Source organism: Brienomyrus brachyistius, chromosome 13 (assembly GCF_023856365.1).
Source record: "Brienomyrus brachyistius isolate T26 chromosome 13, BBRACH_0.4, whole genome shotgun sequence".
NCBI lineage: Eukaryota > Metazoa > Chordata > Actinopteri > Osteoglossiformes > Mormyridae > Brienomyrus > Brienomyrus brachyistius.
The window spans coordinates 15,620,440-15,646,850 of NC_064545.1; the positions used below are offsets into that span (position 1 = coordinate 15,620,440).

Below are 26,411 nucleotides of genomic sequence, written 5' to 3' on the forward strand. Positions count from 1 at the left end.
GCAGGACACAAAATCAATGCACAGTCCATACACAAGAAACACAGCAAAATCTGTCAGAAGCTAAGTCATTACAAATACAAGGCTAAAGTGGGCAGGAGACCCACAGATTTATATTATGCTTAATCTATATTTAAGGGGGGAATTTACTGCAGTCTTCAATATAAATATTAGTCTTAGTCCATTGAGATGCTGGTCAAGTCTTTAGCTCGCTAAAAATCATGCTGTTATACAAACACTTGAGAGGCCTTGTGGGACGCAGGATTTGCATGTAAGGACGAGGAAAACAAGCTCACAGACTGTAAAACAGTGTTTTTCACAGAGGCCTGTCAGTCTGCTGCATGGAAGCCCTCCTTCAATCCCTCTCCTTCAGCCTCCGGGTGGGTGCAGCCCTTCTGGTGTGCGGTTGATATTCACGCTCAGTTAATCACTCAGTCTTGAAGCAAGGCCCTCACGGGCCTTAGGGTTTAAGTGGGGCACTGGAGCCAAAGTGTGCCTGGATGTGTAATCCCAACTGGATGTGTAATCCCAACTGGATGTGTAATGCCATATGAGGTTCCATAAAGGCCCGCATCAGTTCTGCATGGTGAAGAGCACTGGATACATCAGATGAGCCTTCTGGTGCATCGCAGCACACAGGCGGTGTGGGATACGGCTGGGGAGGGCCTGACGGCACCCGGGCACCCTCTCCATCTGCAGACATCTACCTGCCTTGGACGTCTCCCATTCCGGTATGTTCCGCTCAAAGTCTCCTGGTTTTTGCCAGTCATCAAATTTGAGCAGCATGCAACTAGTCCAGCCTCCCAGCACCGCTTGGCATCGGCGTAGCCAGAACTCATGGTGACTATTCATTGTCATGAAGTCCCCTCCACTGTGAAACATGAGGATGGGTCACTCGTGTTTATGGCAATTGAAAGAAATGGCTGGATTTCCCAGAGGTGAGATGCTATTTGTGTTTGGATGCAGCTCCTTAATGCAGTTGGCTGGGCTGCGTTCAGGCCTTTAGGGCACAGTGATGAAGTCAGAGGAAGGAGTGGAATTCAGAGTTTGACATCATCTCTGACGGGAATCTGTCAGAACCATCTGTGTTCCTGACTCTCCTCTGTCACAGCAAAAACTCCACTTACATTACTGATGTAAGTCCCCCCCCCCCCCCCCCCAGAAATTTATTTGTTATTGATCAGGCACGTAGCCAGATAGTAAAATAACGAGTTTGAACCCCTTTCAAAATTGGCTTCCAGCCCCTGGTTGACAAAATTTCCCAAGGGAACATCTCCCCAATCTGGGGGGGGGGGGGGGGGGGTGCCGCAATGTTGCCGCCCCCATTCCAAAACCTACTTCTGGCTACAGACCTGCACTGTGCGATGCCTCTATCAGGTGATCCTTGTTGTTGTTACAGCTGATTTCTTGGCTTTGTCTGAGTTTATCTGAGCCTGACTTTCATCGCATAATCAAGCTCAGATGTGACAATATATGAGCTGAGGAAAAGAGGAAATGCCTGGAGTGTCGTCCTCCCTGCTTCCCTCACTGACGTTACAGGTTCTTATGGGGAAACGGCAGCTTGATTTTCAGCAGGCAAAGCCTTGTTTTTGTTTGTTTTTTAGTGACAACACGCACGCCGTCTGATTGTTAGGGTATTCCAGAAGTCACGGATCACTTCTGGCGTGCTGTGGACAGCTTTAGTGCTGTCTCTGCCCGGTGTCTGCCTGGGTTTTGCATGTTCTCACCCAGATGTGGTCGGAAGCCGGAGCTTTACAGACTCCCGGGTCTCCAAGGAGATGTGACGGAAAGAGAGTAGAGAGGAAGCAGCCAGAATGCAGATGACGGGTGGAGATCAGCTCATCCCTGCCAACCAGGACGGGGCTGCATCGTCCAGACAAACAGCTGCATGTCTCACTGGGAAGTTCATCTCAGGTCTGCCTCGCTGGATATAGACTGACGTGTGACAGGTAGGTGTGTGTCCATGGTCCAGGGAAATCAGTCACCATCTCACAGACTGAAAAAAGACAAACCTGGAGGGTACAAACCATCAGTCAATCAAACAATCTGTCTGCTGTCTGGTGGCCTTGGCACCGCAGGAGTAGCACTTTAAGAGGAAGCCTGGGTACCTGACCATGCTCACCTTAACGAGCTCTGATAGCCTGCAGGCAGCATATGGGTGTGGTGGCCCTAGCTGGCCGTCACATAAATTGGTGCGGTACGGTGACAGCTCTGGGGATGGCGCTACTCCCCCAGCAGGCCTTCAGCTCGGTTGCTGCGAGCGATAGCGGCCTGTATTGTGCCCTCCTCCGTTAGCCCGTGCCCGCCTCCGTTAGCCCGTGCCAGCCTCCGTTAGCCCGTGCCCGCCTCCGTTAGCCCGTGCCCGCCTCCGTTAGCCCGTGCCAGCCTCCGTTAGCCCGTGCCCGCCTCCGTTAGCCCGTGCCCGCCGGCACACCCCCTAGGCCAAGCCCCCTTTCTGCTGATCTGAGGGCTCTGTGCGTGGGTGGCATTTTTCGTTGGCACGCTGGGCAGCGTGGCTCAAGAGCAGGAGGGGGGTCAGAAGCCAAAGCCCCCCCCTTCTCTGAGGTGGCTCACAAGTCACGTCACGCCGCTCAGCTTTTGGCCATCTGCTGGCCCCCCGGCCCCCCGGCCATTGTATCACTGAGATGTGTTCAAGTGCAGCCGGATCCACCAACCTGGCCTGTAATATTTCCAGTCTTCCTAATATAATCCAGTATTAATGTCAGAATGTGTTCGGACCTCCTTGGATGTGACTCCACATAGCTACTTGATACATTGCACACCATAAGCATTACACCCGTACTGCTGATGTTTTCTTCTCTTCCCTTAGAATGTGATTTATTAGCTTTAAAAAGCACCCATATTCAATGGTTCTCTGCATGCAGGAGTAACAATTTTAAGACTGTTTGTATTATCGGGTAATTGCGTTTCAGGCGCCGCTGAGACTCTCTGACACAGTTACCAAATGGAGAGTTACACAGCTGTGACTGCGCAAACAAATCTTTCCTCACTTTTAAATCTAATATAATCCCAGCCTTGTATGGGAGAGAAAATGGCCTTGTTCAGGAGTGTTCTTTTCTCTCTAGTTTTTTCTCTTCAAAGCAGCAGTTAGTACATATCCAGGCGAGATTATATATAATCTTTACTATCAGGAATGTCTTATGTTCACTGAAAGTGAAGACCTCTATGTTTCTGTCTCTGGGGAAATTGAGACTGTAAATTGCATTATAACAACACTGCAGTACCATGCAGGCAGAGCAGAGCACACAGCCTTATGCAACACCGCCTCCTACTGGCAGGTATGCCAACTCTGCCATTCTGCTCACTGGATCGAGCTCTGTTAACGCATAAAAATTAGTGTGGGTTGGGGGGGGGGCTATTCTTCACAGTGTAATGCTCAGATCCAGCTCTGTGGGGCGTTTCTCTCTCTCCCACTGGATCAGCATCCGTAAAAGTGGCCAGACGCCAGCAGCGGTCTTTCTGGCAGCTTCCCGTAAGCATCGTGACCAAAAATGCCTTTTACCAGCTGCTGATGTGCTACAGTGTACATGGCACTCAAGAACAATCAAACTCACAGCTTAGCAATCAATGCCTGAGTGCACAATAATTCCATAATAATACTTACTGTTAGCAGCACCATTATATTTTGCTTGCGTGTCAGGTGCGATTCCCACAGTAGGTGAGTGTGCGTGTGCTCTATGCTGCCTCCCTGTGGCCTTGCCTGGGACTGGTAGTTAGAAGGTGTTTTGATAATATTACTGCGGATTCCAGCCACGTGACTCTGTGAAGCAGCTGGAAGAGGAAAATATTATCAATATTATTATTGCTGCTGTTTATACTACTACTACTACTACTACTAATAATAATAATAATAATAGCATTATGATTATTATTAGGTGGGTCTTTCTCAGATTTTGAAGACCCATTTGATGGATGAATATACCTGTTTAGGGGTGGCTAAAGTATAATGAATGAATGAATGAATGAATAAATAAGAGTATGGTCCTTATCTTGTATTATGAATCTGCAAATTACTGAGGTCAACTCTCTGCACATGCAGAGCAGGAGAGCAAAACATGCACCTAACTTAGATTGTAGGCCTGCATCAGACACACTCATTTTATCATATGGATCACTTTTTTTTTTTTTTTGTGAAACTGTACTCTAAACAGTATTAGACTTATTTAAAATAATGCCGTCATTATTCAGATTTTTTTGAAAACCTTTCTTATATTGCGTCCTTTCATAATGTGATTATCGCATGTTTGCCCATTGTGATATATATCACACCCCCTATCGCCGCCTCCCAATGTCATACCCCTTGTAATACCCCTGGTGGCAGCAAAGTGGAGCCCGATTACACTTGACTTTATGACCACGATAACTCAAAAAGTGATTGATGGGTCTGATTACCACTTCATAAAAACATGATATGGATGAAGCTCTACACTTGATTTTAAGACAAATCGCAGTCTTGAAGCAGCAGCATCAGCTGGCAGCAAAGGAAAGAAAATGTGGCTGAAGGTGACACTTGATCTTGTGAACAAAGTAACTCTCAAAGTACTTGAAGAATGTTCCTCAAATTTCCCAGGAACACTGTATACACGAGGATTTGGGGCCTATTTCCAATTTGAGACAAATCACACCAAAATAGAAGCAGTGTTACTTAGCAGTGGCACATGAAAGGACAGATACTGACAGAGACCTGGTGAACTTGACTGCACAAAGTCACATAAAGTTGTGCTATTAATGAAGATATTTTGGAGTAGTGGGGAGATTGTGTAGGGGGGCTAGAGATTTTACAGGTTGGGGGGTATGGGAGGGTTAGGGATTAGATTGGGGCGGGCTAACACTATCTACAAATAATTATAATTTGCGGCCTGAAACCTGTCAGTGTGCTAACTAGCAAACATCAAGCATTTGGCGAAGAAAAATTTACTCATTGAGACAAGAGGCAACATCTGTTTAATTATTTCCCCAAAATGAAAATACAAAAAAGGGGGAAAAATATAAATACTCATAAAACAGAGATCCCTTTTGGGGCGATATTACAGCTGGATGAATGACAGGGCACAGCATGAAAGGTAACTGGCACGTGAACACACACACATACACACACCAAGGAGTTTTAGTCAACGAGAGATCTACCTGACTTCAGAAGTCCTTTAATTCACAGGAATAGGGAGAGCTACAACAGTGAGGTGTCAGCATACACTATGGTGCCTCTATTCGTGTGGCATCGCTGTTACACAGTAGGCTGTCAGTGGCAGAGGCGTGCCGTCCTGCAGGAGGTGCTATGACCCCTCCATCTCTGCACAGCACAGGGTTTAGATAAGACACAAAGCGGAACTGGAGTGTCGATAGCTTTTTGCTGGACACTTCTGATTTTTTCCACGCAGCTCATGAAGTTTCTCTGGGCTTTACAGGGGCGCTAGTATTCCGTACAGCTAGAGGTTTCAAAGGAACGTTCTCGGATTTTTCTCATTCTCTCCCCAAGTGGGGCCAGTAGCCATACTGTCTATCGAGGCATCCCTGTTCGTTTGGAGGTTCTCGTCAACATAGCACCCCGTCTTTCTCAGCAGTCCACCGGGGCCAGCTCCCCCCCCCACCCCCCGCCTTTCCTACTCATCCCCTTTTACTCAGGTCTTTTTACTTCCCCACTGGCAGAGAACATGAACCACTGTGCTGCCCCGATAACAGGGACTGGCAGGTCTGCGTGTCACGCCCAGCGAGACGCCGATGCCGAAGTCCACACCCGCAGAACAAACACAAAAACAGCATAGCTTCACAAACTCACATTTCCATTGAATAAAACACTTAACGTCATATATATATATATATATAGAGAGAGAGAGAGGGAGAGAGAGCTCTGTACAGCTTAACTGAGAGCACACAAGGAAATAATCATGATATCACTGCACCTGCAACTCACAATCCATGAAGCTCCTGGCACTAATTTTACCACATTCTGTACAACATATACGTTTAAACTGTACAAGTTTAACCTCAAACAGGAGTATCCAGGTTCAAAAGCACTCCTCAGGTGATAGATGACAGACCGTTACTACTGCAAAAGAACCAGCCCCTACCCAGCCCTGTTCTGCGCTCAGCTGCCTATAGTCAGAAGTGTTGTTTAACTTGATATATGTCTAACCTGCTCCCTCTGCCGTTCACCCTGCTCCCTCTGCCCTACTGCCCTTTAGCACTTCACCCTGCTCTCTCTGCCCTTGAGCCCTTCACTCTGCTCCCTCTGCCCTTGAGCCCTTCACCCTGCTCCCTCTGCCCTTGAGCCCTTCACCCTGCTCCCTCTGCCCTTCTTTCTGCTCAGATCTTAGTCCCAGAAAATTCCACATGTGCTCTTTGTGTTCTATCCACTGTCAGAACCCTTGCTGGTTCTGGCAGAGACTAATTGTGTCAGAAACAAACAGGTCAGAGATGAGCTAAGCTGAGCTGAAGATCTCCTGAGGGATTTTGTTTTGTACAGATTTTTACAAATGTATAACATTAATCTTCTCATGAAACTACTATGCTCATGGAATGTTTTCACTTTTACTTTCTTCAACAAATGCTAAAAAACTACTGTTTTGCTTTGTAAGACATTGCTGTGAGTGGTGGGGATGAGAAAGGGGATACCAGCCAATTCTGTGTGCTGCGCTAAATTAGCCTGATGAGCTTTGTGTGGATCACAGCTCGCTCCTCCCTCCCTGGAATGTCTCATTTATCAGTGCTCAGGGAAAGCCTGCTACAAGCAGGGGCAGCTTTTACACTCCTGTAAGGTAGATACGCTATTGGGTTGTTCTCCTGCCACTTTGAGCAGTTCATATTTGCTGTGCTACAGCCTGAGGATACCTGGATTCTAACCTAAGGCAGAAACCCTGTTTATCCATGATTTAACCAACAAAACACCACCTTCCAGGCAAGCTTTGGGATTTCATGAAAAACGTTGCATTAGCACTGAAGTACTGTTTATCACGGGATGGGAAGGATGGAGACACAGTAAGTTATCAGTATAAGCATTACAAGGTGGCATATTTACCCAGAGGAGCCTCCAACCTAACCACGTCTGCGTCTGCAAGCAAAGCTTCTTACGTCTACCTATCACAAAATACACATACTTATAGGAGTGTGGAGCGAGTAGAACGAATTCAGCTAGCATCACTATCACAGCTACATCCTTAAGGCAGTAAATTCCCCCAAAATACAGACAAATAATAGGAAATGAGGTAAATGTTCAGTCCATTTTACAACAAACGCAAAGTGAAACTTTACATTTTCTTTTCGAAAGGCAGGAATAAACTTATTGTGCTGTTTTTACACAAACACACACACACACACACACATAGATATACAGAGCTCCAAACTGCAGCTATTTTAGACTGCATGTAATTCAGGAAAATACAAAAAGTTTTGGTTCCTGATATTTTTTAAAAGTCACCAAAGTATTATTACTGCTGCAGCCTAAAGAATTCCAGAGGGGATATAAATTTAAATCGAACAAAAATAATTCCAGTCACTACTAATAAAGGTCTAATGACAGACTGGCAGGTCTACCTGTGCGCCTGATTGGCAGTTATGACCTAATCTCACAGAAACTCTCTACTAAATGGCAGGAAGATTAAAATGCGAGGTGATTTACCTCAGTTGTGCACAAGAGTTGTTATTGCTTTTCCTTATTCAACAACATCAGTCCCTTCTAATATTTCACAATGCTAGTCAAGTTTTTAAAAATGGAGTGCAATTGGGGAAATGTGTACAATGCTGCCATCTACAGTGTGATAAAGAAAAATACAGTGAAATTGACCACTATGGTCTTATAGTAACAATTAGACTTTGAGTTGTTAGATTATACATGTATAATCTATAATCTAATAGATTATTATAGTGTTCAGTAGTAAATTCACACCTTAATAATGATACACTGTGTCTCTCTGTAATAATGATACACTGTGTCTCTCTGTAGGGTCCACTTCATATATGTGCCTCAAAGTATATGGATTAAAATTATGCAGCAGCATCTTGTGAACTGTGTGCCCGACTTCTGAGAAGCAACAGGAGTCTCCTGGGACCACAGAGCCACTACTTGGGGCCCCATTAGAGCAAGCAGGGGCCACGAGAGTGTGCCCCCCCCCAACCAGAAACGACCCGTCAGAGCAGTTCGGTACAATTTTAGTGGTAAATTCAGCAATGGGGCTAAAAATTAGCTTAGGAAGCACACATTTAAAGGGGGTGTTAAAAAATATCAGAAACACTCCTTTTTGTGGGACCTCGCAGCAAAGCTGACCCCCGACCCCCCCCCCCCCCCCAGCGCCTTAGTACTCCGGGGCCTGCTGGTGCATGGCCCCCTGCGCAGCCCCCATGGCCGCCTGCTGCGCCGCCTGCTGCACATGGGGGTTTTTCCAGGCTCCGGTAGCCCACTCCTGCTGTGCTTTGCTCATGCTGCCGCCTGTGCCCCGGTAGTAGTTGTGCACCTGTGTCAGCAAGGGGGGTTGGGGGGGGGGGGGGGGGGGTGATAAAAGACATACAGATTTGTGGGGGCTAAGCCCAGAATCCTCCCCCCACGGCCAGAGTCATAAGTGAACCTAGTTACCTACAAGCTCAGCATGCAGGAAGAGTAAGCAGCAAGCGAGCACTCGGGATTGGCCACATGTCTCTGCACCCTCACCTGCTCACTTCCTCGGGATTGGCCACATGTCTCTGCACCCTCACCTGCTCACTTCCTCGGGATTGGCCACATGTCTCTGCACCCTCACCTGCTCACTTCCTCGGGATTGGCCACAAGTCTCTGCACCCTCACCTGCTCACTTCCTCGGGATTGGCCACATGTCTCTGCACCCTCACCTGCTCACTTCCTCGGGATTGGCCACAAGTCTCTGCACCCTCACCTGCTCACTTCCTCGGGATTGGCCACAAGTCTCTGCACCCTCACCTGCTCACTTCCTCGGGATTGGCCACATGTCTCTGCACCCTCACCTGCTCACTTCCTCGGGATTGGCCACATGTCTCTGCACCCTCACCTGCTCACTTCCTCGGGATTGGCCACATGTCTCTGCACCCTCACCTGCTCACTTCCTCGGGATTGGCCACAAGTCTCTGCACCTTCACCTGCTCACTTCCTACATTTTTTGCTTTTATTTCACTCTGGCTGTCCTGCACTCTTAGCCAACAGGAACCTAAAGCAGATAAGCAGGGCAGCGGGGCAGAACATGCTGGCGGGAGACAGCGGGAGCGTGCTGCGGCGCGGCCCCTACCCTGGTCAGGGCGATGAAGGAGAGCACGGCCACTGCCGTGAACATGATGGTGGGGATCAGCATGACCACGGCCGAGCCGATGTTGGTGCTGAAGAAGGTGATGGTGGCGAGCCAGCCGCTGCGGCAGAGGAAGGGGGGCCAGTGAGTCAGGCAGCAAGGGCCAGATACACGAGGGAGCCGGTTCAGGAGCCGGTTCAGGAACCATATTGTTCTCTCCGGGATGAAATGCTACAGGTGCAGGTAAAATGCCACGCATGCTGTTTGGCGGAGCCTGGTATCCTCAGGCTGGCATCACAAACGCCGCTCTCTATAACAAGAGCTCGCCAACCAGTAAGCAGGCAGACAGACATGCATTAGGAGGAGAAGGAAGCCTTACCACACCCCCCATCCTGGGATGCCCACGGTCTGGATGATGCTGATGACCACCTGGGCCATGAAGACGAAGAAGAACGCCATGAAGTTGAAGGAGCTGTCCGTCCTGTCAGGAGACGAGGGGCAAGGAAGAGGAGCTAAGAGCAGAACCAAGCAGGGAACTACAGCAGACTGTTAGGGCCGGCTCCTGGCTTCGTGTTTTTAACCCCGTCTAACCCGCAGGGCTGTAATGGGACACACATTCGTCATGTGCCGTTCTGTACGTCATATTCAGTTCACTGCACACTATGAAACCAACGAATACATTCATTGATACAGGTGGAACCTAAATTCACAAGTAGATGTTCACCAAGGAAGACATTGTGCTTATTGTGGGTGTGACTGGCTTGCAGGTAATGCAGGTAATAGTCAGTCATTATTGACAGTTTGGGAGCATTTTGGTTTTCCAATAAATGACACCAACACTGGAGATTAGGGTTGCTGATGAAATCAAGACTGCTGGTTCCACTATACTGAACTCGGATGTGTTTCTGGAAACACATGCAGCTTGCTAACTTGTTTGAGATGATCGCCAAGTGTGTGTGTGACCTGTGCAAGGCAGAAGCAGCCTCTGCAAGTTAGTCTGTCTGTGGCTTTTGCCAGGAAATGGAGACTGGGCTAAAATAAATGAACTAAGGCTATTGGGGTGTTGATCGCTACAGATATGCAACCATACTTGGTAGTAGAGAACACAGGATTTAGTCCATTATGATTTACAATGTAGTCTTATTTTTGAATTTTTATTTACATTACATATTTATTTTTACAATGTGTAAACAGCCATCAGTTAGGGTTTGTTATTCATACACAGAGACATTGCCTTTGGTTTAAGGCTGCTCCTAATTTTGAGTTTGCAGTTCTAATAAAATCTGTTTTCCCAGATGTACTGAAACTGAGTCAAACCGTGAATATTGTGTCCCGTTACACCACTACAAACCACTCTGCTGTTTAATCAGCACGGCGGCAGCCCACTCACTTGAAGGCCTTGTAGATAGGCCGAAACCAACAGACGTAAGAGCAGGGCGTGAACAGGATCAGCCAGAGGATGGCCATGCCAAAGTTAGTAGCCCCGCCTCCGCCGCACATCCACGCCAGGCAGCCAATCAGATTCACTGCCAACGTGGCGCTGTTCACTGGAAAACCAGAGGAGAGACAGGCTTCTTCATGGCGGACCACACACACAGGGTGGAAAAACGACAGAAGGCATCTTCCTAACAGGGGCGCAGTTAGCCAGCAGGGACAGAAGAGCTCGGTGCCGAAGTGTGAATTGTCTGGCGCTGCTCCAAACGTACTCTGCCAGTGACACCTTCCCTTCTCATTCACTCTGTCCTTTTGGAGGCCGGACCAGCCGCCCAGCTACCAGTCTAATGGGCCCGACTGCAGTTCGGTTTTATACGTCACTTAGATGGTCATAGGGAACTGAGAAAGTTCCTGTAACAGGCGGAGAGCTCTGCAGCGATGCGCCAGTGAAAATCTGATCGCTTTCTGTAGACAACAGGACTGAGAATGAACAGAAGATCCGGCATTCGGGTCTCCTGCATTCAGAAACCCAATATCTATGCTGAGCTAATGCTATGTGTGCATCACTGGCGCATGTTTCAGGCTACAGGCTCACAGATATGCCACGACGCTACTGGGCCGCGTGGCAGCGTGCTAATGGACGCCACTGGCTCAGCCAAGGGTGGGGAAGCAAAAATACTGCTGGAAAGCCAGGGAAAGTAGTTAGTAAAATGAGCTCGACACGGCATTCGCAATATTAATATTTGCTCAGCCTGGAAGGAAAGAGAGAGCAGAAAAAACACGCAGGCAGTTTACAGCAGAGCAGACAGAGGAAGGGAAACTGCCAGGGAAGCAGGCAGAGGTGCTACGCATACGCCGCGTCTGCGAGCAGGAAGGAGAGAACGGCCCCACACGAAGTGGGGGCAGAAATACCAGGTACCTTTTTAACGCTTATCATAGAGGAGGTCTGCAAGAAACAAAGAGTGCTCATTACCACAGATGATCCTCAGGACACACTCAAGCTGCACATCTCACGTGACCAGAACAGAGGATGTGTCCCTTTAAGAACATGACACCATATTTACAGCCTAAACACTGCCTCAAGGTGTGGAGTCCTTCAGGTATGACGGCGCTTCAGACGGGACCCGAGCGAGCCAGCAGAGCCGCGCCCATCCCGAGGGCTCCAGACACTCCGTGGAAGACGTGTGTTTACATGCGACTCACGGGCAATACTCACGGATCCAGAGGTAGTACAGCCTCTTGCACATGGTGCGATGCTGGTCTGGGATTTCGTTGAAGTCCTGATAGAAGCATGGCTTCAGGGGAATGAAGCGAGGCAAGGGGGGAAAGTTGTTTTCTGCAGCAGACAGGGCCAACATGTCACAGCGTCAGCGAGCGGGAAACCCTGGGGCACCCTCCACACAAAACTCAATCCAAACCTTCAACGTCATTTACAAGCAAGGGCTTCTGAGATGTGTCACTTAGGTTATTCAAATACACCTTAAGTAAGTGAGATGGAGAAGGGAGTTGCCATTAACCTGTTTAAAGGTTAACTAGTCTCTTGGACTTTATCACTGGGGACAGCCCAGTATAATTCTTAGGTGTTGTTTAAATAACAAAGTCTCAGAAAACTAGTTAGCAAGACATTAAAATTCCTCGAGAATTTAGCAAACCCAGAACAATCTTGGACCTCCGAAAACAAATAAGCAGAACTTACCGGCCATGGAAGAATATGGACTTATTCCACTGATCGCTGTAATCCAATATTCTCGTACTTTGTCCCGAACCTGAGGTATAAAACATCACATCTTGTTAGCGTAGATCCATGTCACCGTCTCGCCTCAAGGCACAAATTTATGGCATAAAAAAACACAACTAACCAATTGCATAAATGTAACAAGGATGAAAATTGCCCTAAATTTCACACACCCACGTCCATTTTCAGACAGCCTGATTTCAATTCAGGTCGTTGCAGTAAAGCAGTATTAGCTAATCATAACGCAAATTATTTTTAGCTCCGCAATAATCACTCGGTATAAACGCACATTAACATGGAATACTTAATTTCCAGTCAACCATTTAAGGCTGGGGCGGATTCGGTTATTCTGTCATAAATCCAGAGCACAAAGAAAAAGGAGCGGGGCGCACGTCATCCTGTCACCTATGTGACAAACAGCCCAAATGCCACGCAGCACCAACGATAGACGGACCGGGATCCAGCGGCATGTGACGAAGCTGACGCCCAGACTGAGACGGCCTCGGCGATGGACATGACTGTGCAGGACCGTGTCACAGCAAATTACACTCACGGCCGCCTAGACTTCCGTGCAAAAAGCCGTCATCTGCACATCACGACCGCGGCCTTCAACTGCACGGCCAGGTTACCGTCGGCTATGGGAGACAAATCTCTTACCTTCTCTCTCCAAGGATGCTACCTACAAAGCAAGGTCTCCGAACTGCATGCTACGGACAATCCCCATTTAACGCAGGTTTTTAAAGAGCGATGTCGGCCGCCCTGATCGGTGGGAATATACAATTTATTTGTTTTGGAGAATATATGTAATGCGTTTTCAGGCTCCGTCCCTCCTATCAGAGTCTGGTCCCCCTGTTAACGCTTCGGTGCCGGCGCCGGTCCTCGCGATATCTCCTGGCCCTCCTCCTCCTCCTCCTCCTCCTCTTGGTCCTCCTCCTCCTCCCCGCCCTGATCGCTACCCCCATCCGCCGCTCTCCTCGGTACTGAAGTCGGTGACATAATAATGCCGATGACAGCTGTCATACTGTCGCTCATATGATCGTTGTATAGGCTTTTTTTTTAATTAAGATAGGCCGAGATTTAGTAAAGCCAGGAGCCTTTTAAAGGGGATATAACCAGTTTGCGATATTGTATGTGGATCCGTTCGAATGTGCAATCATTGATGCATCGATAAATACATCAATAATAACAGCAATAATGTTGATGAATAAGAATAATATACACCGGGTAACTTCTGTACAAGATATCAACAAACTATTCCAGTTTTAAAAATATCAAATATCAACTTAAAATTTACACCATACTGCTTCAGATTTTGAGGTTTGATAGATTTAAATCCGAAATATGAACGGATTGTTAAGGTCCTCCCAGCCGCTAGAGGCGCTGTCCTTCACTGGCGCCCTCCGGAGTGCTTCCCAGGCGTCCCTCTTCTCGTCCTTATTGCTACTGCTGTAGTGCTACTGACGGGAAAGTTAAGAATCAGGAAGTGTAACTGAGACTAAAACTTCGTTTCGTTTCGTTGTCGTTTAACCTGTCGAAAAGCGGGTACAAGTGTAGACACCACGCTGTCGACTTTAAGCGCCCCCACCGCAGAAAAAAACAAAAGGCAGCATTGTTTTTAAACTCCTAACTCTGCGCTGTGGAGGTTTCGCTAGGCTGCGGGCTGTCCACCCGGGCTGCGGTCCGCCTGCCTGCTGTCTGTAAACACGATCGAGGTGATTTACAGCCGTCTGTTATAAGTAATGATTTCTACAGGGTCCCCTTTTCTTTTTCTGTGCGTGACCGTTTCAGACAGAGCCGCAGCCTGTTGAAATGCGCATGATATGCTTTAAAATGTTACTAAAATAAATCTGTCTGTTTCTGAATCCCCGTTTGATCCAAAGGATTCTCAGTGACTTCCTTTTCTGTAGACTCAGATTGTTAGAAGCTGCTTAGGTATACTGTAACTTGTTCCCGAATATCTTAACTGTACACCATGAACATCAACAGCCGAACACATTTAAAGACCGAAAATCAGAAATTATAGTCGACGTGTATGTATTTATAAAGAAGTTTATGTGACTTATGTTTTATGTAAGCTAATCCTGGTGGGTGTGTGTTTACATGTGATACATATATTTTTATATTCCAAGGATTTCAGAGTGAAATGTAGAAGTTCTGACTGGTGTGTTTGTGTTAGTGCTGGGCTGTTATGTCGTCCTCTACCGTGGATGTGGAGTGGGGAGATGAAGAGGAGGGAGATGGGCAGCTGGTGAACGACGGATGGCCCCCTGGTGCACCTGAGAGCCAGGAGAGCTTCTTTGTGGAGCATCGCACCTGGAGCGATCTGAGGAATATTCTGACAGACAGCCAGCGTGGCCAGTTCAACATGGTGTCCAAACCGCCTCATGAGTTCCAGTTCGTACTGAAGAACGACCCGGAAGGGTTTCACTCCCATCGCGTGTACTTCCTGGGTGAGGACCGGGTTAAACACATCCGTTACCAGCTAGCACCCTAAAGGCACTTCCTCTCAAATAGTGCTCTTTCCAGTATAACACAAGTCTGGGAATGACATGTTTATTTCGTGATGACCTATGTGTTGATTAGCTAATGGCAGCGTTACAGTCAGACTTACCAGAACTCAATGTCAGGCAGTTAGAGTCAAGAGCAAGATGGAGTATGAGAGAGATGAGCCTTTGCTTTGCTTATATCTCAGCCTGCTGAGAAGGTGGCCTATTTCGCTACACCTCAGGCTCTGTAAGCACAGGCCTCTGGTACCATAGTGGTTAAAGGCACTGATCAGACGTTTAGGATGCCACTTGTGGCTGCAAAATATTATAAATTCTTATCTTTAACACCCAGAAGATGTCAGTAGAATGCCAGCGTGGTTCGTAAGTCTTGGTAATGCCGGCCGTCTCCTTGTGTGTCTGTGCAGCCATGACCAGCGAGGGCAGGGAGAACACGCTATTCTACGCTGAGATCCCCAAGAGGATCAACAAGCAGGCGCTGCTCTACCTCACATGGAAACCCCTGCTGCTGCACTTTCACGTGAGCACGGCTTCCCCACAGCACGCGGTCACATGACCCATACCGCCCGCCAGGCAGCTGCGTGTCGTCAGAGCCTAACTCGGGCCGCTTTCCACATGTGCAGTAGCAGATGAAGATCCCTCATAGTGCCGTGCTCCCTCTTTCCCTTTCGTCCTTCACCTCTTCTCACTCTTCCCCTCTTCCTCCCTCCCTCACTCTCAGAGCCAAGACTTCGGGGAGTACTATCGAGAGGACGAGCTTCTGCGAGAGAGGAAGCGCATAGGGGAGCAGGGCATCATGTCATACGACTTTCATCGGCCCAGCGGCAGCTTCTTGTTCCAGGCCGGTGGTTCCCTCTACACCCTGAAGGACGGCGGGCCCAACGGCTTCACGGTGAGGCTTCCGGAGCTGCCACTCGCTCCTCAGTCCTTTCAAATCCCACCATGATTGGAGAATATTTAGGGTAACTGATGGGTTGAGCTGGTAAGTGAGGTGCTTGGATGGACGTGAGCTTGTGCACTGGATCATAATGGTTATTCAAACCTTCAGATCCTCTCCCCTTTTTAGAACCAGCCTCTCCAGCCTGAGACAGTGCCCACCTCTTGCCACAACATCCGAATGGATCCCAAGTTTTGTCCTGTGGACCCCGCCTGGTTCTGTTTTGTCCACAGCTGTGACCTTTGGATCGGGAACCTGGACAGCGGGGCGGAGACTCGCCTCACTTTCGCCCACAAAGGTGACGCTCCCCATTGGGCCCCTGATAGAGCAGGGTAACCCTTCAGCCCTTAACACCCAAAAGCACCTCCCAAAAGAAGGCTGAGGAAGGTCACCCTTTCCTAACCATTTGCTGACATCCCTGCTGTCTCTCAGGTGAATCCAACTTAAAGGACGACCCCAGGTCAGCGGGGATGGCCACCTTCCTGCTGCAGGAGGAGTTCGACCGCTACACCGCATACTGGTGGTGCCCTGTGGCAGAGTTCGGTCAGTGGGTGCCCCCCCGCCTCGCCCCTGCTGCCCTCTCTCACCCCTTGTGTTTTGATGTGTGTGACCATGAATTTCGTTACTCTTTCTCTTTCTTTCAATCTTCCCCTTCGTTTCACTGATGGGCAAGCTGGTGCTGTAGTGGTTAACACTAGAACCGTCAGTGTTTCATCGTCCTCCTTGAACCACCAGCGGTGACGTCCTTCGGCATATCACACGTTTGTTTTTGCTAAAGGGCCATCGTGTTAGCGTTTCGCGTTAGTGTTTTGCATTAGCGTTTCATGTTGGCTTACCGCTCACCCATGAAGATAGTCAGTAATTCTCACAGCAGCAGAGTTACTGTCACCCTAAACATGCCATAAAACCTATAATATAGTCGTATTTATGTCATGTGATTTTTTTGCTCACTGATTAAATATTGATTTTGATAGATTAATCTTGTGCTATTAGTAATCCTACACTGATGATAAAATAAAAGGCAAGCTAAATACCAAAAGAACTTATCACTTTAATCAGTACTCCAATTGGATATACATTCTACTGTTCATTTCACATAAAAACATTCTCTATCAGCCAAAAGATTTTGCACACCACAGGTTTTTACCACTTATTATTTATTTCAAAAACTGCAGTTGTTTTATTCTTGTTGAGCATTGGAAAGTTGAGTGAACGATACAAATGGAAAAATATGTAAAATTAAACACGTTTACAACATGGAAAGAGTATATACCAGTGCATGTCCTGTAACTTTACATGCACTGGTTAACTGTTTCATCCCATGAACCAGAGCAGTATTTAATACCCTTGTAGAATATCTCAAGTTTTATAACTGCTAGAGAAGGTTTGATGAATAAAAGACATTTTCCTGCTAATAAAGGTAGTCAAAGGGTGAAAGTGGCGTAAATTTATTTGTTAGCAAAGAATATTGAGTATGTGTTTAGTAAATGTTAAGTAACACGCAGACGTAGAAAATCTCAGCGTGTGCAGATACTTTTGACTGGTAGAGTATATTTTTTAATTAAGTGTTTTACCTGGGTTGATTTGTATTAAAAAAATAGCATTGCTATTGTTTAAAATGGAAAAGGCAAACATGAAATCGCCAATAAACTATGTCTATTGATCCATCGTTTAATAGAATGTGTACTGCGTTGGAAAACTTCAGAACAGAGCCACTCTATTAGGAACATTACGGCCTGAGGCTGTTATATTTGCTGCTGTTATTAACACTAACAGCACATTAGCACAAACATGAGGGCTGCACACGCCGGAGTGTGTCTTGCTCCGAAGTCAAAGGAGTTTTACGTTCATCGTCGTGTGAAACGGCAGTTCTAGTGTTCAGAAATTGGGTCTGTGACTCTTGATAAGGTTACGTTGAATTGCCGCGGAACAGAACTCGCGAAGATGTGCGTGAGTTGTTTACGTCTGCACCCAAGAGGCCCCGCTGCCGTGTCCATGCACCCTCCCCCCTCGTTATAACTCACCCCCCTCACCACTCATAGACTCGGACGGCGCCCGGGTGCTGAGGATCCTCTATGAGGAGAACGACGAGTCCGACGTGGAGGTGATCAATGTGACGTCACCCCTGCTGGAGACTCGACTCACCGAGGCCTTTAGATACCCCAGGGCCGGTGAGTCATCAGTGGGATGCGGTGTGTTGCAGGGGGCTGGGGATTCAGCCAGAGAACCGCCTCCCTCCTGCCACGAGAGCCAACGAATGTGTGGTTCTCGTTTCTAGGGACCGGGAACCCCAGATCCATGCTCAAGTTGTTGGAGGTGACCGTCAGCACTGTGGGGGAGGTACGGGAAGACTTTGCATTTCTCCACATCCCTGGGGATTAGGGTTCACAGTGAGGCTGTCATTTCCTGATTGTCCTCTAGGGTGCATCACTAACACTATGGTTTGTGTTCAGGTTGTGAGGGTTCTGGATAAGCGCCTGGTTCTGCCCATGGAGGAGCTCTTTCCCGGCACAGAGTACATCACGCGGGCGGGGTGGACAGCAGACGGGCGCTTGTAAGTAGCTGCGGGCCCCAGGAGCCCAAGTGACGGCCACAGACCCTGATTATCGCTCCTCACCCTCTGCCCTGTCCCCCCCCCCCCAGTGCCTGGGCTCTGCTGCTGAACCGGCCCCAGACCCGGCAGCAGCTGGTTCTTCTCCCCCCGCCCCTCTTCATCCCGGACTGGACCCCCTCCGGCACCCGCCCAGAATCAGACAGCGCCACACCCTTCATCGTCTACCAGGAGACCACTGACATCTGGATCAATGTGAGGGGCCTCTGTGGGCAGCAGAGGGAGAGGGTCCCAAGCAGGAGGTCCCAGCTAATATTAACGGTGGCCAGCAGGTGGCGTAGTAGTTAAGATTGTTGGTTCATCTCTCGGATGAGTACAGTTCCGCACCATAGCAAAATGTGTGGTGATGATACTGTACGGCCACAGTGGTTAATCTCTGTCCATCCCCCGCAGACCCACGATATCCTCCACTTCCTGCCGCAGAAGGAGGATGGGGAGATCAGCGTCATCGTGGCATCTGAGGTCCACACAGGTTTCCGGCACCTCTACCGGGTGACATCCCGGCTGCAGGCCTCCTGGGGCCCCACCAGCACGGACGGGGGGGGGGCTGCAGGTAAGGCCACCTCCGTGGATGTGAGGTCACACCTTAGATCAGTGATTTTCAGCTCCCTAAAACATGGACCAGCTTTAGAAATACAGACCAGGACATGTGTCACTCCCTCCCCAGGTGACTTCCTGTGTCCCGTGAAAGAGCAGGTGGCGCTAACCTGGGGAGACTGGGAGGTGCTGGGGAGTCATGGATCTAACGTAAGTGTGGCTCCCTCTAGTGGATGTTCTTGGTCTGATTCTGCACTGTAGGAGTGGAAATGCAGGATAATCATCAGTATGATGGGTTTACGTGACTGACTGGTGAGGGTGTGGGGGCCCTGGTGAGCATGTGGGGCCCCTGCTGAGGTTGTGGAGCCCCTGCTGAGAGTGTGGGGCCCCCGCTGAGCGTGTGGGGCCCTATTTTCTCATTGTAGGCTATCTGCACTTTTGGGTAGTTCGTTGAAGCAAATAACAAAACTGATTATGGTGGAAAGAGGGAATCGTAGGAGCGTCGGTGAGGAGAGTGAGCTTTCACTGTGGGCGGTTCACTCTCCTATTGTGTGCAGATCACCGTGGACGAGGAGAGGGGCCTGCTGTTCTTCCAGGGCACCCGCGACAGCCCCCTGGAGCACCACCTGTACGTGACCAGTTGGCTGCGGCCCGTCGAGGCTTGCAGGATCACCAAAGCTGGCCACTCGCACACCTGCCGGCTCAGCCAGGTTAGCCTCCGCACGGCACAGGCCGCCCGCTGCGGCTCCCCGTGGCCACTCCCACAACCACCCATTGGGGGTTCCCCGTGGCCACTCCCCCCACTGCCCACCTACCTCTCGGCGTCACCCTAACCCAGGCCTTGTCTTCCAGCTGATGGACATGTACATCAGCCGCTTCAGCAGCGAGCAGAACCCGCCCTGCGTCAGCCTCTTCAGGCTGAGTTTGGATGAGCACGATTTCGAGCGACTGCAGGGCGAATTCTGGGCCTCTCTCCTGGAGTACCCAGGTACCTCTGCCTCCCGCAGCCTTGCCGGCTTCCTGCTGGGCGGACTTACGCTGGGAGTGTGTTTCAAACCCTTGTGAGAGACCCAATACCAGGATATGAGCAAAACATGTACAGTTATGGGCTCTCAGTATATGGATTTTCCCAAGCATTCCCTCCAGGTTCTCCTGTGTGTTCCCCTTCCTAGCTTGTCCCTGGGATTACGTCCCGCCCGAGTTGTTCAACTTCGAGAGCCGATCTGGACACACGCTGCACGGAATGCTCTACCGTCCCCACAACCTGCAGCCGGGGAGGCGCCACCCAGTGGTGGTCTTCGTCTATGGCGGACCACAGGTACGGGCCACCAGGGCTGCCGGTCTTATTTCTGGATGTCTGATTGGCTCATGGGTGTGATGAAGCCCAACACCCTCTAGGTGCAGCTGGTGAACCGGCGCTATAAGGGCCTGAAGCACGTGCGGCTGCACACGCTGGCCTCGCTCGGCTACTGCGTGGTCACCGTGGACAACCGGGGTTCCTGCCACCGCGGCCTGGCCTTCGAGAGCGCACTGCGGAACCGCATGGTGAGGCTGCCAGCCAGGCCAGGGGGGAGGGGCGTTACTGTGTGTGTGTGTGTGTGTGTGTGTGTGTGTGTGTGTGTGTGTGTGTGTGTGTGTATACAAGCGGGTATACCTATCCTTATGGGGAGACAATGTCCCCATAATGTGATAAATATCCATTTTTTTTCCCTGTTTTTCCCCGGTTTCCTGGTCCCCATAAAGGAAAACTTTAAAATCAATGACTGCTATGAAAAAACTAAAAAAAAAATCTGTCCCTGTCTCCCTCTCTGTGCCTGTCCACCCCTGTTCCTCGTTCCTGCACACCAGGGCCAGGTGGAGATTGACGACCAGGTGGAAGCGCTGGAGTACCTGTCCTCACGCTATTCCTTCCTGGACATGGACAGGGTGGCCATCCATGGCTGGTCCTACGGTGGCTTCCTGTCTCTCATGGGCCTTCTGCAGAGGCCTGACCTCTTTAAGGTCAGCTTCCGGCTTGTGCTGGGCTCACTCCCTCACTGCACTTCAGGTGGCACGTGTCAGGATGACCTTCAGGTTGTAGCTTGTTAAGGTGGTGGGTAGCACCGTGGTTTAGGGATCAGTCGTGGGTTCAGCCAGCAGCACAATCATATCACCGTTTTCAGACAATGTCCTGACCCCAACTGCTCCAGTTGTGTCATGGAAAACTGGGTGAGGAAACTAACCAAAGAGCCACTTGAGCAGCTTGGGATGGAACCTGGCAAACCTGCGGTCTGGACAGAGGCCCAATCCTCGTCGGGGAGGACCAACACTATTTATTAAGCTTCTGAATTGGTACTGTGCTGTGTGCTGTGCCTCCTGCAGGTGGCGATAGCGGGCGCTCCAGTCACCATGTGGACGCACTATGATACCGGCTACACAGAGCGGTACATGGGCCTTCCTGAGCAGAACCAGGACAGTTACCAGCTGAGCTCCGTCACCCTGCAAGCACACCGCTTCCCATCCCAGTGAGCATCGCGTCTCTCTAAACTCACAGGAGCACGCTAAAACACACCCGGGTGGGCCTCCTTAATCCAGCATAAGCCTGGCCTTTGAGACGTCCCTCTGGCGCTCCCTCCTGATGTGGTGCCCTTGCTGCAGTATTCAAGCCTTCCCTGGCTGTGTTCCAGGCCCGGTCGCCTGCTGCTCCTCCATGGCATGCTGGATGAGAATGTGCACTTCGCCCACACCAACCTGCTGCTGAGCGCGCTGGTGCGTGCGGGGAAGCCCTACCAGCTGCAGGTCAGGCTCGGGGACGCCGCGGGGTGACGCCTCACGGGGACGCCTCCTGCCATGTGTGAATAACTACCGGTGCCCCTCAGCCGCCTTCCCGGGCAGTAGCTGCACAAAAAATAATATACACAACTTAAAATATACAACCCCCACCCCCCTGCAGCTGTACCCCCAGGAGAGGCACAGCATCCACCTGCCCGAGTCCGGGGAGCACTACGAGCTGCACCTGCTGCACTACCTGCAGGAACACCTGGGCTCCAGAACCACCTCCATCCTCAGCGCCTCCTGACCTTCTACGCGCTTCCTCTTGCTGACCAGCAGGGGGAGACAAACTCAGCGACCAGTGTGGATGTCCAAACGCCACCATTTAGAATGGCTACGGTCTGGCTAACTTCCCCAGATTAGCTTGCAGTGGGAGTGGGGGTGGGGGTGGAGGGTGGGGGGTACAGGATTTGGGGGACCTTGCAGGGGATGTGGTAGAGGGTTTTGCTAGAGGGAGAGCTGAGTATGTATTTCTAAATGCTTAAATGGTGGGAAAGGGGCTGTAAGACATCAGTATTTATGTTTTCATGTATTTTATACCTTTACTCATGAAATATGAGCATATTGTAAGACGGCGTACCTTAAAGAGTTCGTCTGTACACGGATTAGCAAACGCTGACTGATGCTGGAAGATGGACGACGTGCTGAACACTAAGGCAGCCGCTGCCTGCATGTCTGCGCAGCCTGTGCCATGCAGATCTCGGTAGCTGTCTTACGCAACCTGCTGACTAGCTGCTGCGCAGGTCCCGTCGTAGCACTCGGCTGCCAGTTCACTGCATGTTTCCGTATTCTCATTAGAACTTGGTTGGGTGCCAGTGTGGTCACTGTATGAGCCTATAACACACATCCTCACTTTCCCACACACACATCAGCTATATAGTTATACGCTGTCCTTGTTTTTTCTGTGATTAAGTCATGTATCCCTTTCTCTTCAAATAATCAGCAAACCTTCATTCTTTCTTGGCTCTTTCCAGCAGAATGGCCTCTGGTGCTGTTGTGCAGGGATGGTGCATGAATTAATAAAACAACTATTTTGGTTTGACCAAAGGGTATGGGTGTGTTTAAGGTGGCATTTGTAAGTCTCATTGATGAATTCTCTCCTGCCCCTTCAGCACCTTAGCCACTGTGTGGTGAGCGTACTGGTGCAGAATGGCTTCCCAGGTGGGGGCTGCACAGTGGTGGGGGTCGCAATGGCTCCCCATTGCTTCTGTAAAGCTATTTGGGTGTCTTGCAAAGTGCCATATAAAAACTAAATTAATTTAATGTTGGGTCTTCATTGTAGAGCTCCTCTCCGCTCCATCTAATCCACATGACTGTTGGCCTCGGTTTGAAGCACCAGACAGGGTATGGGTGCCCTAGACGTGCTTTAGAGCTGCCGTACACACCTGTTTTTCCAGTGTGTGAAGAGAGCTGTCAGCGTTTGCCCTACGTTGCTCTTCAGCATCCGGCTTCTCGGCTTGTGTCTTCTGTGACTCTCACAGCTGATCTCAGTCCATCTCCGGAACATGCAGATGTGTCCGTCACTTCTTGGTCAAGCCAAGCCTCTTCCTGTGGGGAACTTTCCCCCCTTCGATCAGTATAAGGAGTCCGTATTTCTGAATGGGTGCTGCTGTTGGGAAACTAAGCTTGACTTGAGTGGGAAAGTGGGTTAGCAGTCTCTGAAGGCAGATCCTGTGCTGAGACGGCACCCCCAGTACTCCGTGTTCACTGTGTCACCGCTGCCGGTGCTGTGTGCTGCTATTCACGGCCCGGGGATTCATTTTTAATACTGATTTCTGTGATCATTTTCCCAGTGTTCTTCAGCATTCAGACAAAGCAGTACTGTTTCATGCTTGTTCCTTATATCTGCTCTCTCTCCCCTCCCCTGTCATAGATATTCAGCCGGCACAGTTTGGGTCAGGCCCTTGTTAACACCATTTCTAACGGTGTGCACCTTCAATGGAAAGCCAAAACGCAGATAAGAGTGTGATAGCGGGGGCCACCCTCTCCTTCTCTCCTGGCTAACAAGACCTCCATTGATGAGGCACTTGAGCTCTGTGCTCTGCACAAGCACACTGGGGTCCCTCCTTTCACCGTGTGGTTCCATTTTACAGCGATTCAGAATCTACTTTTAAGCTCATTAGGATGAGAGTGGACTCTCCCATGAAGTATTGCTTACATCAACTGTGAAAGAGCTTGTCCCTCCTCCTCCCCTCACTCTCGCTCTTTCTCTACTCCCCACTCCGGAGATCAGCCAAGGATGTGGAATATGGGGCACCTTCGCGGCCGTCACACCTGTGACAGATACACAAAGACTGATCTCTTTCTTTTGCATCTTTATCCAAATCGAAGGTGGCGCTCTCTTCACAGCATACGATTTCTAAAAGTGTCTGTGGCACTCCTGGAATGTGCTGGAAGCCTCTGTGAGGCTAGCTGAATAAACTTCTAATAATAAAATATTCTGATCTAATTTGGGACTTGCGTGGTGCAATGCAGCCCCCGGTCTGTGCCGCTGAACCCTGTTGGTTATGGAGGTTTGTGTGACAAAATCTTGCAGCCACCCTCTCCCAGCGTGCTCCCTGATCTGGGAACAGTGCCATCCCAGTGCTCCCAGTGCCTATATTGTGCCACTAGTGCCCGCCTGCTGCTAAACATCTTGTATGCTGCAGAGTGGTGGTTCCCATGGAGGCCCACTTTTCCTGCAGCCACCATCCGATGGCCTGCAGTAGCATCGGCAGCCGGGCAGCATGAGGGGTAATTGTAGAGTAATTGGAGGTTAGTTCCATAAGAAGTTTTTGTTTGTGTTGGCTCTGGGGGGTGGGGGGGTATTGAAACAACAAAATGTGGGAAAATCTGTTGGGACCTTTCAGAAGCTTCATCATGCCAGCAGTAAGAGAGGCAGAGGAAAGTCGCTCCCCCCATGCTGGAAAACGCCTTTTGTCACATCATTTAGAGTACGCTCAAAGAGTAATTGTTCCGCAAAGTGTGTCCCCTTTCTCTCTGTCCAATGGCCGACTTGAAGCCCCCATCCTGCCTCATTACGCCTCACCCGCATGTTTCCCAGCCTTTGTGCAACAGCCTCAGCTCACAGTGTATGAGACAGCGTCAGTTTTGGAGTTTGCAGGTTGCTCATGCAGGTACTCAAGGTATGAGTAGCACAAATGGACAAAGCAGGGGATGAGAAGGGACTTCAAATAAAAACAACAGCTGAGTTCAGTGCAGCAGCCATTTAAGTGAATTTGTGGCTCTAAATTGCCTTTGTCTGCCTGTCTGTCTACCTTGTCTGTCTGCCTGTCTTTCAGTGTGTCTGTCTTCCTTCTTACCTGTCTGCCTGCATATCTGTCTGCTTGTCTCTCTATGTGATGGACTGGCATCATATACAAGCTGCCCTCTGCTACATTCCTAGTACTGTCTGGGACAGTCCCCAAGTTTTATGTGACCCAGTGTTGCACAAAATATTAGGATATAGACAAAATTACCTATCAATCTTCCAACCAATTATCCTGATCAGTGTCACAGCAGGCCAGGCATCTATGGTCTATGGCTGGGAGCCCAGGGCATGGGCTGGGGGGGACCATCATGGCCTGGATGCCAGTCCCCTGCTGTGCAGCACACATGCATCACAGGTGAATCAGAGATGCCCTAATTGCATTTCATTGGACTGCAGACAACCGGCAGGAATCCCACACACGGAACAGGGGCGGGACTCAAAATATCAACTTATCAAGGTGCTTATATACAGTGCTGTGCAAAAGTCTTGGGCACTGACAGGAAATGTTTTAATTTAACGTCACAATATATACAAATTCTTCTGTTCTCCAAAAAGTTACTGATACCTTGTTGGACGGCTAGTTGGACCATTCCTGGTTGAACATCCCATTCCATGTGTTTATTAAATTTCAGCACCAGCTCATTTAATTAATTTATTAAATTTAGTTAAGAAATTAAATCAGGTATTGATAAGCCGTATAAGGTGGGGTAGTGGTGAAGTGAAAAAATACCCCGGGGCTATTGAATGGTTGCTGCCCCTCTTGGGGTGACTTTAGGAGAGGTTTTGAAATGGCGAACCTGACACACTTTGACGGACATCGTACAGTTTTACATCAACAGGAATTGATATTTTTAACAAGATCAGCAGTGAAACAGAATTGCCTTGATGAACAAATAAGAAAAAAGTACCATACTTCATTCCAGTCATGAAATATGTTTAATCTGAAAAGATGACAACAGCTATAATTAATTTTGCAAAACCAATCAGTAAAACTTGGAAAATAGTTAAGAATAGGTAATAGTTGGTCACGCAAAATAGATGCGTTTTGGTGGAAAAAAACAAATGTTTGACTTCGATTGCTCTGACTGCATGGGCAGCGTATCCTACAGCAGTGTCCATCCACAGGTTTCATTTGGAAACTTCAAACTGGAAGCCAATGAATTACCAGTGACTTGGAACGCCAGAGAGCGATGGGCACTAAATGCTATCAGGGGCTCTCGGGAGGGAAGTCGCTGGGATGATGGCTTGATTAAAAGCAATGGACTGCGAAAGGGGCGTGGCAGCGGCTCAGGCGGCTCCACAGGACACCTAAAGGGGGACTTACTAATTTCAGCAAGTGTGGTAGCCTGT

The 26,411-nt window shown here is 49.3% G+C and overlaps 2 protein-coding genes across 4 annotated transcripts; one reads left to right on the forward strand and one right to left on the reverse strand.

Moving 5' to 3' along the window:
- Window positions 1-4,943: 4,943 nt before the first annotated feature.
- On the reverse strand, window positions 4,944-13,315 carry scamp5a (secretory carrier membrane protein 5a). Of its 3 annotated transcripts, none has more exons than XM_048972393.1 (7): window positions 13,069-13,315; window positions 12,373-12,442; window positions 11,893-12,012; window positions 10,633-10,789; window positions 9,622-9,723; window positions 9,246-9,363; window positions 4,944-8,465 (listed from the first exon to the last, which is right to left on the reverse strand). In XM_048972393.1, exons 2-7 carry the CDS (start codon window positions 12,377-12,379, stop codon window positions 8,307-8,309), a joined length of 663 nt encoding a protein of 220 aa, XP_048828350.1. In that variant the 5' UTR covers window positions 12,380-12,442; window positions 13,069-13,315; the 3' UTR covers window positions 4,944-8,306. The 3 variants fall into 3 exon arrangements, with proteins under 3 accessions (XP_048828350.1, XP_048828351.1, XP_048828349.1); XM_048972394.1 differs by lacking the exon at window positions 13,069-13,315 and adding an exon at window positions 12,701-12,979; XM_048972392.1 differs by lacking the exon at window positions 13,069-13,315 and adding an exon at window positions 12,536-12,665.
- Window positions 13,316-13,838: 523 nt separating this feature from the next.
- LOC125705977 (dipeptidyl peptidase 8-like) lies at window positions 13,839-22,189 on the forward strand. Its single transcript, XM_048972386.1, has 20 exons — window positions 13,839-14,123; window positions 14,588-14,861; window positions 15,323-15,435; window positions 15,637-15,807; window positions 15,982-16,150; window positions 16,285-16,395; window positions 17,895-18,023; window positions 18,131-18,192; window positions 18,306-18,406; window positions 18,496-18,658; window positions 18,857-19,016; window positions 19,131-19,210; window positions 19,558-19,710; window positions 19,853-19,988; window positions 20,173-20,318; window positions 20,399-20,545; window positions 20,849-21,001; window positions 21,362-21,504; window positions 21,667-21,778; window positions 21,933-22,189. The coding sequence occupies exons 2-20, from the start codon at window positions 14,600-14,602 to the stop codon at window positions 22,056-22,058; spliced, it is 2,637 nt and encodes an 878-aa protein (XP_048828343.1). The 5' UTR covers window positions 13,839-14,123; window positions 14,588-14,599; the 3' UTR covers window positions 22,059-22,189.
- Window positions 22,190-26,411: the final 4,222 nt, after the last annotated feature.

What these genes read in the sequence shown, in the direction of transcription:
- scamp5a (XM_048972392.1), bottom strand. An exon ending in CCTATCTACAAGGCCTTCAA is followed by an intron (nt 9,724 to 10,632) that starts GTGAGTGGGCTG and finishes GTCTCCTGACAG; the next exon opens with GACGGACAGCTCCTTCAACT. An exon ending in CCTTCATCGCCCTGACCAGG is followed by an intron (nt 8,466 to 9,245) that starts GTAGGGGCCGCG and finishes TTGCTGACACAG; the next exon opens with GTGCACAACTACTACCGGGG.
- LOC125705977 (XM_048972386.1), top strand. Translation starts at nt 14,600, where the DNA reads ATGTCGTCCTCTACCGTGGATGTGGAGTGGGGAGATGAAGAGGAGGGA. An exon ending in GTGCCCTGTGGCAGAGTTCG is followed by an intron (nt 16,396 to 17,894) that starts GTCAGTGGGTGC and finishes CACCACTCATAG; the next exon opens with ACTCGGACGGCGCCCGGGTG. An exon ending in TGGACAGCAGACGGGCGCTT is followed by an intron (nt 18,407 to 18,495) that starts GTAAGTAGCTGC and finishes CCCCCCCCCCAG; the next exon opens with TGCCTGGGCTCTGCTGCTGA.